Source organism: Cuculus canorus, chromosome 17 (assembly GCF_017976375.1).
Source record: "Cuculus canorus isolate bCucCan1 chromosome 17, bCucCan1.pri, whole genome shotgun sequence".
Taxonomy (NCBI): Eukaryota; Metazoa; Chordata; class Aves; order Cuculiformes; family Cuculidae; genus Cuculus; species Cuculus canorus.
Window position 1 is genome coordinate 12,021,326 of NC_071417.1, and position 13,217 is coordinate 12,034,542.

At 60.2% G+C, this 13,217-nt stretch overlaps 1 protein-coding gene across 2 annotated transcripts; it reads left to right on the forward strand.

Moving 5' to 3' along the window:
- Nucleotides 1-4,287: 4,287 nt before the first annotated feature.
- On the forward strand, nt 4,288-7,679 carry LIF (LIF interleukin 6 family cytokine). 2 transcript variants are annotated; one of them, XM_054082496.1, is made up of 3 exons: nt 4,288-4,401; nt 6,066-6,244; nt 6,368-7,679. In XM_054082496.1, the coding sequence occupies exons 1-3, from the start codon at nt 4,383-4,385 to the stop codon at nt 6,803-6,805; spliced, it is 636 nt and encodes a 211-aa protein (XP_053938471.1). In that variant the 5' UTR covers nt 4,288-4,382; the 3' UTR covers nt 6,806-7,679. The 2 variants fall into 2 exon arrangements, with proteins under 2 accessions (XP_053938471.1, XP_053938470.1); XM_054082495.1 differs by lacking the exon at nt 4,288-4,401 and adding an exon at nt 5,704-5,818.
- Nucleotides 7,680-13,217: the final 5,538 nt, after the last annotated feature.

The window sequence follows — 13,217 nt, forward strand, 5'->3', positions numbered from 1 at the left end:
CATGGCACACAGAGGGATGTGGCACAGGACATTGCACAGCACAGTGACACGCGGCACACGGTGCCCTGTGGCACAAGATGTGGCACAGGACAGTGGCTACACGGCACAGCACGGCGTAGCACGTGGCACAGGGAGGCACCTCATAGCATGGCCTGGCATGGCATCATGTGCCACCCATCACACAGCCATGCCTGGCACGCCGTGTGGCACAGCCAAACCGCCACCGCAGCTGATCCAGAGCCCCACGTCCCTGCCGCCCATCCAGGGTCACCGCGGAGCCTGTGCCACCCCGCTGCCACTGTTCCCGCTGAGTCAAAAATCCTAAGACCCGGTCATGTGGCCCCACAGTCACTCGTTCCCCACCGTGTGCCGATGCCCGCCGTGTGCCCGGCACCGCCGCCTGACTCAGTCGCTGGGAGCATCGCTGCCGGGACGGCCACCGCTGCCGTTTGGGGACCCTCGAGGTGGGGACAATGTCACCATGAAGCAGCGCGGTCTGGCCTGCGGTGCCGTGGGTGACCGTGCCACCGCCCGCCAGCTGCTGTCCCCCGCCAAGACACCGCCAGGAGGACACCTGCATGGGCTGAGGGGAGGGCGCAGGTATGTCACCAAATGGGGGACATCCCAGTTGGAGCGTCACCGGAGGGGTGTTGGTGGTCCCCGTGTCCCCTCCAGGGTCTCTCCACCCCGAGATGCCACCCTGGGAACTGCCACCGCGTGGTGGGGATGTCCCTTGGCCATGGTCCCCAGGGGCTCTGCTCACCCTGCCACCACCACGAGGTGGTCCCCGAGCTGGGACAGGGAACAGGGTGACACCAGTGGGGTGGTGGCACTGAGGTGACACCAGTAAGGTGACACTGGTGGGGTGGCAGTTGTGGGGGTGACACCAGAGAGGTGATAGTGATGGCAGTGGGGTGACACCGATGGGGTGACAGTGGTGGGGTGATGGCAACGGGGTGACACTGGTGGGTTGACATCGATGGAGTGACATCGATGGGGTGATGGCAGTGGGGTGACATCAATGGGGTGACAGTGATGGGGTGATGGTAATGGGGTGACACTGGTGGGGTGACATCGATGGGGTGATGGCAGTGGGGTGACATCGATGGGGTGACAGTGGTGGGCTGATGGCAGTGGGGTGACACCAATGGGGTGCCTGCTTGTGAGGTGGTGGCACTGAGATGACACCGGTAAAGTGACACTGATGGGGTGGCAGCTGTGGGGGGTGACACCAGTGGGGTGATGGCGATGGGGAGATGGCAGTGGGGTGACATCTATGGGATGACAGTGGTGGGGTGATGGCAGTGGGGTGACACACGTGGGGTGACACGTGTGGGGCGCAGGGGCCGTGGGGAGCAGCTCCGGGCATTGAACCATGGTGGGTCCGAGGGGGCATTCGGTCCCTGTTGTGGTTCTGCCCCAGGTGGGGGCAATGGCCTCACCCTCCACAGCAATGGGGCAATTATGGGATGGAGCAGTTCTGGGATGGAGATGGGATAATTATGGGATGGGGCAGTTCTGGGATGGAGATGGGGCAATTATGGGATGGGGCAGTTCTGGGATGGAGATGAGGCAATTATGGGATGGAGCAGTTCTGGGATGGAGATGGGGGCAATTATGGGATGGGGCAGTTCTGGGATGGAGATGGGGGCAATTATGGGATGGGGCAGTTCTGGGATGGAGATGAGGCAATTATGGGATGGAGCAGTTCTGGGATGGAGATGGGATAATTATGGGATGGGGCAGTTCTGGGATGGAGATGGGGGCAATTATGGGATGGGGCAGTTCTGGGATGGAGATGGGGCAATTATGGGATGGGGCAGTTCTGGGATGGAGATGGGGGCAATTATGGGATGGGGCGGTTCTGGGATGGAGATGGGGGCAATTATGGGATGGGGCGGTTCTGGGATGGAGATGGGGGCAATTATGGGATGGGGCGGTTCTGGGATGGAGATGGGGGCAATTATGGGATGGGGCAGTTCTGGGATGGAGATGGGGGCAGTTATGAGATGGGGCGTGGGAGCAATTATGGGATGGGGAGCGGCTAGTTCTGGTATGGGGCAGCAGGGGGCAGCATGGGGACAGGGATGGGGCGGGAGGGGGTTTGGGCTGGGGAGGGGACAGTGGGGACAGGGGTGGACTGGAAAGGGGCAGTGAAAGGGCAGAGGGGATAGTGAGGGGCTGGAGAGGGGACAGTGACAGGATGGGACAGGGCAGGGAGGACAGGGACGGGATGGGAAGAGGCAGAGGGGGCACTGATGGGATGGGAAGGGGCAGAGGAGGCAGCTGTGGGGGGAGCAGAGTGGCAGCAAGGGACCCCCTGGGCTTGTCCCCATGTGGCCAGGCTGGTGGTGGGAGTGATGGGGACAGTGGGGACAGTAGGCAGCAGCCTTTGTCCAAGTGGCGCTTCTCCCTCCTGTCCTCAGCACTGCCCTCGGGTCCCCAAACTGGGGACACCCCAGGGACACCCCAGAGCCCCCTGCCATGGGGAGGGCTGGCTCCCCACCCACCCCAGCCCCTCGAGGTCCCCCGTGTCACCACCCCATCACACCCCACCTTCCCCATGGGGCACCCATGCAGGAGCCATATCACAATGGTTTTTTCTTCCCGAGCGAGTGGGAACGGGGATTTTCTTGGGCACCATTGGGAAATCTCCCTCATCCAGCCACCCGCAGCAGGGATTTAGGTTTTCCTGCTTAGAGCAGAGGGGAACCCCCTTTTCTATTCCCTCCGAAGAGAATCCATCATCAATGGGATCCCAACCTCCTGCGCTGCTCTGCGACATCATCCCTGGGCTGAGTCGTGCCGGGGAATTCAGGGAAGGGGCAGAACCCCCCCCCCCCCAGTCCTTACACACACACAGCCCTGAGGATGTTTCCTATTGCTGTTAATTAAGAAACACCAGTTCCTCAGCTCATTAAGTGCCATCAGGCCATGGCTGCCCACGGGTACGTGATGCACCGCTCACTGCACCCCATTCCACTTGGGGTGGAATCCCGGGTTCCCCAGTTCCATCTACACTTGCTGCCTGGTGTCCCAGTAAAGGCCAGACTGGGCTGAAATGGGCTTTGGCTGCGTTTACTGCTCAAGCATCAGGCTGGTTCCCCATGGGGAAACTGAGGCAGGCAGCAGCTACATGTCCATCTCCCCAGCACAGAGGGGTCCTGGGGTCCGTCCCCCCCCCTTGGTGTCCCCACTGCCACAAGGGATGGAGGGGTTGTGGTGGCTCTTGCATCACCGTACCTCGACTGTCACCCCACTGGGTTCGCACTGCCAGGGCACAAACTCGCTAAACCTGATTAAAAGTTTCAGCTTGGGCCGTGCCCCTGCTGAGAGAAAAAACAAAATATATATATATATATAAGGCAAACAGAAGAAATAAACCCTTTCACCTGTTTTTCATCCAAATCGGGGCTCCAACCCCTCTGCAGCATCCTGGTCCCATGGGATCCCCACAAGAGGCTGAACTCTACACATGGGTGTTTGCCCCCGGCGCCGATCGGAACCCCTCTCCCCCAGCCCAGCCCCGACGGGGAAGGGTTAACCCTGGGGGGCCGTCCTGGCCTCTCCCCCTGGGTGGGTTTGTCCTTCTTCCCAGTCAAAACCCCTTCACTTTTCATATTTTCACCCTAAGGGACGAAGGGGTTTGGGGGGACACCAATACCACCGCATCCACCCCTCCGCCAATGGGGGTCCCGCACCCCTCGGGTCACCCCTCTGCTGCCTCCCCGCACCTTTTCACCTTCTAAACCTTCCCCCAAACCCCTAAATCATATTTCTTTCCCCCCCCTTTTTCTTTTCTTGCCTCCAGCGGGGAAGCCCCAGCTGGAGGAGTGGGGACCCAGGGAGAGAGGGGGGGGGAGAAAGTTCTTGCGGCTGTGTGAGTCACATCGCGCTCTCGCCATCGCGCCTCGATGCCCCCCGCGACGCCCCCGAACCCCACGTGCGGCCGCTCGCAATCCCTCTGGGTTTGAAATGGGGTGGGGGTGGGGGGCAGGGAAAAAACACGCCTGGAATTCATCCCCCCCCCCTCCCCATCCCTTTCCCACCCACCTCTCCGACCCCGTGCGTGAAGGAGAGAAGAGAAGAAAAAAAAAAACCCACACAATCCCAGTGACATCAACTTTATCAGAAGTTTATTTCTAAGAATCATTCAGGATTTCCAAAGCCCTCAACTTCCTGATTTCCAGTTTCAATAGAAGTAACGATAGTGGTGCTGCTCCCCCCCACGTCCCCCCCCCTCCTCCCCTTTCTTACAACACAGGCTGGCTGCCGGACCGGTATATAAACCCCGAGAAGTCCCCCAGTATGAACATGAATTTCTGAAAACCTCCTCTGTCAACACCAATCCCTATTAAGTCGCTCCCGGGACGCGGCTCACAATGAAGTTCATACCGGCAGGTAAAAAAAAAAAGGCAACAAACCAACTTTGGGGCAATTATTTCCCTTTTTTTTTTCCTTCCCCTTTCTTTTTTTTTTTTTTTTTGCCTCCCCTCCAATTTTTCCCGGTGATGCTCGGGCACAGGAAGGGTCTGGGTTTGCTGGTGGAGCCCGAGCGAAGCTGCGTTCCCTTGGGATGAGCATCTCTGGGAATTGGCAGCGGGAGCGAGCGCGGCGCTGGCGTGGTGCAGCCAACATCTGGACACTTATATAACTGGAAACGCTTCCAAATGAGGAAAAAAAAAAGAAAGGAAAGAAGGGGGGGGCATTTTTATTTATTTAATTAATTTTTTTTTAAAGCTTTTTTGGCTCTTTAATATATTCCCCCCCCTTTTCCTCCTGCTTTTCCTCCTTCTGGGTCTCTCGATGCCGTGTCGGGAGCGCTGGAGGGATGGAGAGGCTGCCAAGTGCAGGAGTGGGGTTGGAAGGAGCCGCTGCCACCCCAGTGCTGGGGGGGGTGGGGGTCCCATGGGGCAGCACCCACCTGGGACCCCCAACCCCTGTGGGTGCTGAGCCTCGCTCTGCCCAGCCGGGAAACGGGCAGCAGGCGGAGGGGATGCAGCGGGAGGGATTTATTTGGGATGGATGAGGGTATCTGCATCCCATGGGAGCACCCAAAGCCCCGGGGAGGTGGGGAGGAAGGGTCACCCCCCCAGTCCTGGGCAGGAGGGGAGCAGTGATGGGTCAGAGATCACAATGCACCCAGGTAAGTCCTTGCGCACCTGGAGAGGGGAAATAAAGCAAAGGCTTGGATTACCCGGCACGTTGGAGGCGTTGATGAGTGTGGGCAGCTTCGGCGCTCGTCACGGCCCAGGAGCACCCCTGACCCCACGCTGCCAGGACAGGGGTCCCCCAGCATCCCCTCGGGTACCCTGCCGCGGTGGCGGTGGTGGTTTGGCCTCGCGGAGCAGGGATGCTTGTTGCAGGGATCCCTAAGGATTGGGGGTCGGGTGACCCCGCTCTCACCCTGCTGGCAGGAGGGCGATGCCGGGGCGACCCAGCTGCCAGCGGGAGGCTCAAGGGTCCCCTTGTTCCGCATCCAGAGATTTCCTGGCCGGCGTCTCCGGCAGCTGCGATGTCTCTCCCCAGGGCTCCTCGGCGTTGCGCCTACTTCGCAGACAGGGAAACTGAGGCAGGCGATGGGGCCGGCGGCGGGAGGGAGCGAGGGGATGCCGAAGGCAAGGCTTCCTTGCGGGCGCCCCGCTGAGTCAGCCGAGGCCGGGGTGGGGCCTCGCTCCGGGATGAGGATAACGGAGGGGAAAGCGCTTTGCATATTTGATTAAACCTGCCAGGTCGTCACCGGACGGTTGCGAAATGTGGGAATGCCGCGGGGCACCCCGCCGGGAAGGGAGGCGGGAGAGCGCCTGCCGGAGGGCAGGTGAGGGGGACGAGGGCAGGACGGGTGCGTTGGCACAGCCGGGACGACAGAGGACAGGGTGTGGAGGCTGCTGGCCAAGCTGGACCCCAACTCGAGCAGGATGGGTCCCCGCTTTGGCTGGATGCTCTTCTCTTGGGTGCCCTTGGCTGGGGGCATCTTCATGGGATGCTCCGTGCCGTGTAGGCACCAGCGGCTCCATCCCCATGGACCACCGCGCCGTGACGCCCACCTCTCTCTCCCCACACAGGCGTCGTGCCCTTCGTGGCACTGCTCCTGCTGCAGCGGCGGCCGGTGGCCGGGCGGGCGCTGCTGGTGACGGCCGCCGGCTGCCCCGGTCACAGCTTGTGCCGCTCCAACGTCCAGGAGCAGACCCGCAGGCAGGTTGCGCTGCTCAACGCCACCGCCCAGGACCTCTTCAGCCTCTACGTAAGTGGGACGGGGCTGTTCGCTCCATCGAGTGCATGGAGGGGGAGGGCTGGGGACGGTGGCAGAAGGTGGCTGGGGGGAGGTCACAGGGGCCACGGGGGTGACTTTTGCCTCTCCTCACAGCTGAAGTGCCAGGGAGAGCCGTTCAGCAGCGAGACGGACAAGCTTTGCAACCCCAATACCATCTTCTTCCCTGCTTTCCGCGTCAACCGGACGAGCGAGAGGAAAGAGGTCATGGTGGCCATGTACAAGCTCTTCGCCTTCCTCAACGCCTCGCTGGGGAACATCACGCGCGATCAGGAGGAGCTCAACCCAACGGCCAAGGAGCTCCTCGACCGGCTCCACAACACCACCAAGACCACCCGGGGCCTCATCTCCAACCTCACCTGCCTCCTCTGCAAGAACTACAACATCTTCCAGGTGGACGTCAGCTACGGGGAGAGCTCCAAGGGCAAGAGCTCCTTCAAGAAGAAGCAGCAGGGCTGCCAGGTGCTCAGGAAGTACGTGCAGGTCATCGCCCAGGCTGCCCGCGTCCTCCTACCTCATCTCAGCCCCCCGTGAGCACCCGCCCCGGCTCCTCCGCCCCATGCCCAGCCGCCAGTGAGGATGGCCGAGGCAACCGTGCTGTCCCACCACCTGCTAATTTATTTTCCCTTTGTGGGGCGGACATCACAGCCTGGTGTGTCCCCGGGCAGAGCAGAGCCGGGGCCGGCATGCGGCAGGACGCGGCAGCGCATCCCTGGTCCCGGCAGCCCAGGTGATGCCGGGGCGCGGGCTGGTCCCGGGATGCGCCTTGACCATCCCCACCCTCCCACGGGGTGCTTGGAGCTGGTGGTGGGGCTGGACTCCTCCGTGATGGAGAGCAACCCTAAGGACATCCTCGAGCATCATCCGAAAGCCTCTACTTCCCCGGGAAAAAGGACTGGGATGAAGGATGCGGGGATGCTGTGGCTGGTGGGGACGTGCACGTTTTGGTGCTGGGCTCCCCGGCAAGGAGACAAACTGAGGTACTGGGGTGGCCGTGGTGGCCGGGGCTGGGTCCCGCCGTCTCCGAGGAGGCCACTGTCTGGGGACAGAGCCCCAGCAGGGAGAATCACCCGCCCCGCACGGGCACAGCGGGGCACGGAGGGCTCGTCCCTCTCCTTTGGAAAAGTACTTTTCCCATCGGAAGGGTTCTGAATGTACCAGTGGCTTGGCCAAGGGCTGGGCTTCGCATGGCCGAACGCGTCCCCGGCGCCGGGACGCGGGGACACAGGGATGCTGGGATGCGGGGATGGGCCCCGGCCGGTGGCAGGAGGCGCTGGCTCGCTCCTGGCACCGGAGCGGGCGGTGAGGGTTATTTATTGCCTCAGTGGAAAGCCCAGCGTGCACTGAGTGCTCTGACCTGGTTTTTAATAATGTTATTAATAATAATTAATAATAATAATTAATAATAAGATTTGTGGTAATATATATAGAATTCTATTTAAATATTTATTTTTTTATACCTCTTCCCCCCCCCCCCCCTTTTTTTTTTAAATAAAACAACAGAAACAGTCTGGGTTTGACTCCTCTTTGCTGGATTCCCTTCGCACATCCCTGTTTGTCTTAAACACCTTCGGGGCTGCCCCAGAGACACCCAGATATCACTGTGGGATGGGGGGCACCATCCCCTGTCTCCTTGTTCCTTCTTCCCTTCCCATCTCCCATAGGAAGGCTAATTGCAAAGGGGTTTTCCCTGGGGGGGCTATTTTAAATCACACTCCCAGGCTGCTCAACAGCACTGTGAGAGTGCAGGGATCATCCTGGTGTGGGGAATCTCTTGGTGTGGGGAGCATCCCAGTGGGGGTGACAACCTGGTGTGGGGAGCAAAGTGGTGTGGGGAGCATCCCAGTGTGGGTAACCACCTGGTGTGGGGAGCAAAGTGGTGTGGGGAGCATCCCAGTGTGGGGAGCATCCCAGTGTGGGAAGCATTGTGGTGCAGAGAGCATCCCAGTGTAAGGAGCATCCCAGTCTGGATAACAACCTGGTGTGGGGAGCATCCCAGTGTGGATAACAACCTGGTGTGGGGAGCAAAGTGGTGTAGGCAGCATCCCAGTGTAAGGAGCAGCCTGGTGTGGGGAGCAAAGTGGTGTAGGCAGCATCCCAGTATGGGTAACAACCTGGTGTGGGGAGCATCCCGGTGTGGGGAGCATCCCAGTGTGGGAAGCATTGTGGTGCAGGGAGCATCCCAGTGTAAGGAGCATCCTGGTGCGGAGAACATTGTGGTGCAGGGACCATCCCAGTATGGGAAGCATCGTGGTGCAGGGAGCATCCCAGTGTAGGGAGCATCCTGGTGTGGGGAACAGCCTGGTGTTGGGAGCATCCTGGGGTGGGGAGCATCCTGATGTGGGGAGCATCCCAGTGCAGGGTCCGTCCTGGCACAGGGAGCATCCCAGTGTAGGGTCCATCCTGATGTGGGGAGCATCCCAGTGCAGGTTCATCCTGGCACGGGGAGTATCGCGGTGCAGGTAGCCACGTTCTGGTAAAACTGGCAATGCCTGGGGGTGCAGGGAAACACCAAATCCGGCTGGAAAGAGGCAGAGGGAAGCAAGCGAGCATTTTGAGGGGGGGCAGATAAAATCACAGCCGCTTCCCAGGCAGCCCTGGGAGAGGCTGAGTAAAGCTTCGCTGGGGCCAAGACCACCTAAGGCTCCACCAGCTCCAGTCCTCCCTGAGCATCTCGGATGGGGCTGTATCGGTTAACAAGAGCCTGATTATACAGGAGACGTTGGAGCAGGATGATGACATTTTCCTCCTCCTCCGGAGCCCTCGGGCCTCCAGCCAAACCTCCCAGGCATGAGACAGCAAGCGGATGAGCTAAGATCCTGTGTGATCATCGCTGGTGTCTCGGAGGAGCCCCGACTGAAAACTCATCACAAAAATTCAAGTGTCCCCCCCAAAATCCCTCTTTCTCTGCCCCGCTGGGTCATACTGTCCAGTTGTGTCCCTCAGCTCCTGTGGGAGGTTTCATGGCATCGATTTGCCCCCAAAGTGGCATCGCTGCGGGCGGTCTCGTGCCACAGCAGCTGTGAGGACAGGGCGAGCGGTGCCCAGCCACAACCCAACCCGCTGTCCCTTCATGGGGGTGAACGAGGTCCAAAATAGCACTGGCTGAGCCAAAACAGGCACCGGAGGGCATCCCTGGATGCTGCAGTTGATCCGTTGGGCACAGGGTGGCTTTTATAGAATCATAGAAAGGTTTGGGTTGGAAGGGACCTTAAAGCCCATCTGGTTCCAACCCCATTGCCATGGGCAGAGACACCTCCCACTGGATCAGGATTAACCTTCATCCCATCCCGCTGCCAGGGAAAGGAGCCTGCGTGTCCCTGTGCCGCTGCCCTGGCGGCTGCCTGAGTTCACTGCCCATTTGTGGGGCCCATTTCCAGCCCACTCCGCGAGATCAGATGTCCTCAAACCAACGGAACCTCCCCAAAAACATAGGGATGAGGCAGGGCACAGCGGAAACCTTGGAGCACCATCCAATTGGGACGGGCATCGTGCAACGGGGACGGATCCTGCAACGCATGCTGCACGGCGCTGGCTGCCAGAGTCACTGCATCTCCACGGATGGGGACACCAGGTGTCCCCATGGCCATCACTACTGGTCCAATATCTCCTACACACTGGATGTCCAGGCTGAGACATTTCCTGTGTGCAAATAGCCACACCTCATCCCCTCCAGGGACATCGTGGGTGCCCGGAGGTGCCACCAACCCACCCCATGAGGGGTGGCAGTGGCCGGGGGCTCAGGCTGAGCTCAGTGGGGCGAGGGGCAGCGCTGGGGACAAGGTCCTGCACAGCGGAGAGGAGCTGTGCACATCTGGATTTCTCACGCTTGCGATCAACGTCCCTCCTCAACCAGATGGCAAAAATAAATAAATAGAATAAATCAGAGCCTCCTGACATAAATTGGGAACTCACGCCCGGGCTCTGCTGTTTCATGAGTCTCCCTGGAAGACAGTCAAACACAGGCGAGGACAATGGGTTCACTTCTCCCGGGTCATTCCCAGTTAAGGCTCATTAGCAGAGGGTGGGGGATTAACTCTTCCTTCCCTGGAAAGGCGGCTCTGTTTGAAGCATGGACAAGACCCTAAACTTCCCAAACCCCCATCCTTCGCCCTCCCCTGGCGCTGGAGGCGGCCCCCAGCTCGTGCCATTGCCCCAGCTCCTGCAAGCCAGGATGGATCGAGGACGTCCCAAGCTCCAGGGAGATGGAAAGGGCTTTCAGTGACCTCAGCCAGCGGCCGATCCCACCCAGCCGGCGCTCGGGGAAGCGGGCCAGCCCCACAAGCTGGACCACAAGCACCGAGGTAAGACCAGTGTTGCAGCTTCCCGGTGAGACCAGCAGCACCCTGTTAGAAGTTCTCCTTCGGCCCAAGGACTGAAGAAACTATTTTGGCCGGGGCGAGAACTAGAGGAGCTCCAGGGAGCTGTTGGTTGTGATGGCAGCGATGCCTGCGCCCCGATAACGGAGCGGTCTGACCATCGGCGCGCGGCCCCGAGCGGAGGGTCAGCGATGCCTTCGGGGAGCGCAGTACGTGAGGAGCTGCTCCTTCCCGCAGTGAAGTCAGTGCCGCTGCCTGGGTGTGACTAACTGACCTCAGACCTTGGCCCCGCGGCGTGCATCATGTGCTAACTGACGCTGCGCACAACCCGGCCGGACGGGTCCACACCGCTGCCCCGCGGCCACCGGCCGGACAGGACTTGTCCACCATGGGCTGCAGGTGCAGGGTTGGGGCACCAGCAGCTCCGTACCCCCCGTGGGGCAGACGATGGGTGCCCCAGGCTGCATCCCTGGCGCTGAGCTGGCACGAGCATCCCAACCGGGGTCACCCCATGGGCAGCAAGGCCAGTGACAACGGTTGGAGCTGTTGCCTGAAAGATCTCGGTTGAAGCATCCCGCCTGCCCCTGCGTCCACCCAGGCTGGGGTTGGACCCACTGGTGCGCACGGCAGAGCCCCTTCCCCATCCAGGAGGAACCCCCAAGGCTCAGTATTTGGGAATTGCTTTTTGCCAGTAACGATCTGCCCGGCTTGACCCCAAGCTGGGTCCCAGCGGGTCTCCGAGGAGGGGAACATCGCGTCCAAAGGGCCGGCCAGCGGCTCGTCCTCACAGTCCCGGGCTGGCTGCTGGCCTGAGCACGGAAAGAAAAGCTGAGCCCATCTGAAACGCATTTGTCCCCGGGCACTGTTGCTGCAATTGCAGATGCTCCTGCAAGTCCTCAACCACATCACAGCTCGGCAGCGCGGGAACCGCACGTTCGCATGGGAAGAAACAGTCCTTGCCCCGAACAGCTCAAACTCCTAATTGGAGCCTAACCGTAACAAATAAACAAGACAATGGGCTGGAGGCGAGATGAACGCAACCTCTGTCGCAGGACCTGGCTCTGAGAATCATCTCCATGCCCGGCGGGGGATTTGGCACGGGCCGGCCACAGCCAGGGGGAGGGCGCGGGCCGGATCCGGACCCCCCGGCGGAGCCACTCGCTGTGTGACACCGCTGGAGCTCAGGGCTGGCTCTGGATGACACATCCGCAGCGGCCCCCTGAGACCCTTGTCGGCAGCTTTGCTAAGCAAGTGTTTAGTCTCGCGGTGAGCAGGGTCAAAGCCAGCCCCGGCGGAGCTCTTGGAGAGGCCTTTCCTTGCTGCACCCCAATTTCTTTGCTGGGGAACCCCTCTATGCCTCGCACAGGGCGAGCCTGGGCTTAGGGACCCTTCTTCATCACTGAGGATCGGAGCTGCTTTGCCTTTTGCCAGGAGCGATGCCCAGGGGCAGGAACTGGCTATCTGATGGTGAGGTTATCTTTCATGGCTATCGCTCTCAAACAGATCTTCCTCAGCCCCGCGTGCTCTCGCCCCTGACGGAGGAGCCTCGATAAATCTCTCGGCACCCCAACCAGGCCCTAATATAACACACAGTGCACAAAGCACCCAGCCATAGGGGACGGAAAGCGAGCAAGTGGCCCAACTCTTCCACCTCTGCTCTGTTCAGGGTCTCACATGACACTGAGTCCCCTGGCAGACCAGGAACTCGGAGCCTGGTAGGACCTTGCGCCCCCCAAGCTTGGCTGAACCTCCTTCACCCTGGTTCTGAGCTTGCTGCAAGGATGCCAAGCATCTCCCCTGGCTTTAGCTGCACCTGGGATACTTTTAGAGCCAGAATGTTGACATGTTTATTTATTGCAACAAAATGAAGTGCATTGACAATGCTCCCTGGCACGGGTCATGCTCTCTTCTCCCCAGCGACTGGTTCTTTGAGTCTCGGTTCCTAAGAAAACAAGGTGTGCGTGCAATCCTGCCGGGCGAGCGTGTGCGCGCCTGCGGCTGCCAACCAAATTTGACTAAGAGCCCGAGGCTCCAGAGATAGGAGGTTCTTACACGTCTTGTGAAGACAGGAACCGGAGAGGAGCAAGGCCCAGACGAGCCCTCATGGCAGCGGGAAAGCTGCGGCATGAACCCAGTCTTTACCAGCCACTGGAGACTCTCCTCCTCCGCAGCCACGGTGCTGTGAGGCACAAACCTGCCGGGAACAACACGCTTGACTCATTCATTCATCTGCTCCTAGAAAGATTTCTGCTCGCTTTTTTTTTTCCCAGCCTGGCATTTCACACATGGCTGTGGGGCAGGGAGAGCAACACTAGGTGGGCGAAGTCCGTCTCCTCCTGGCATCCATGGCGAGATGCCTCCTGGGCTCTGGGATGGGGCTTTCCGTGCGGAAACTGCGGTCAAAACCTGAATGCTGCCAAACTCCTCTGTCAAACACGCCACCTTGGTGCTGCTGTACATCAGTGGCTCTTCCTGGTGCTCATCCCCTCAGCACCACCGGTCCCTATAACCCTACCAACACCAGTCTCCATCGATCCGTCATCCCCAGTCCCCACCACCCCATCATCTCCAGTCCCCATCACCAGCAGTCCCCATCAGCCCATCATCTCCAGTCCCCATCACCAGCA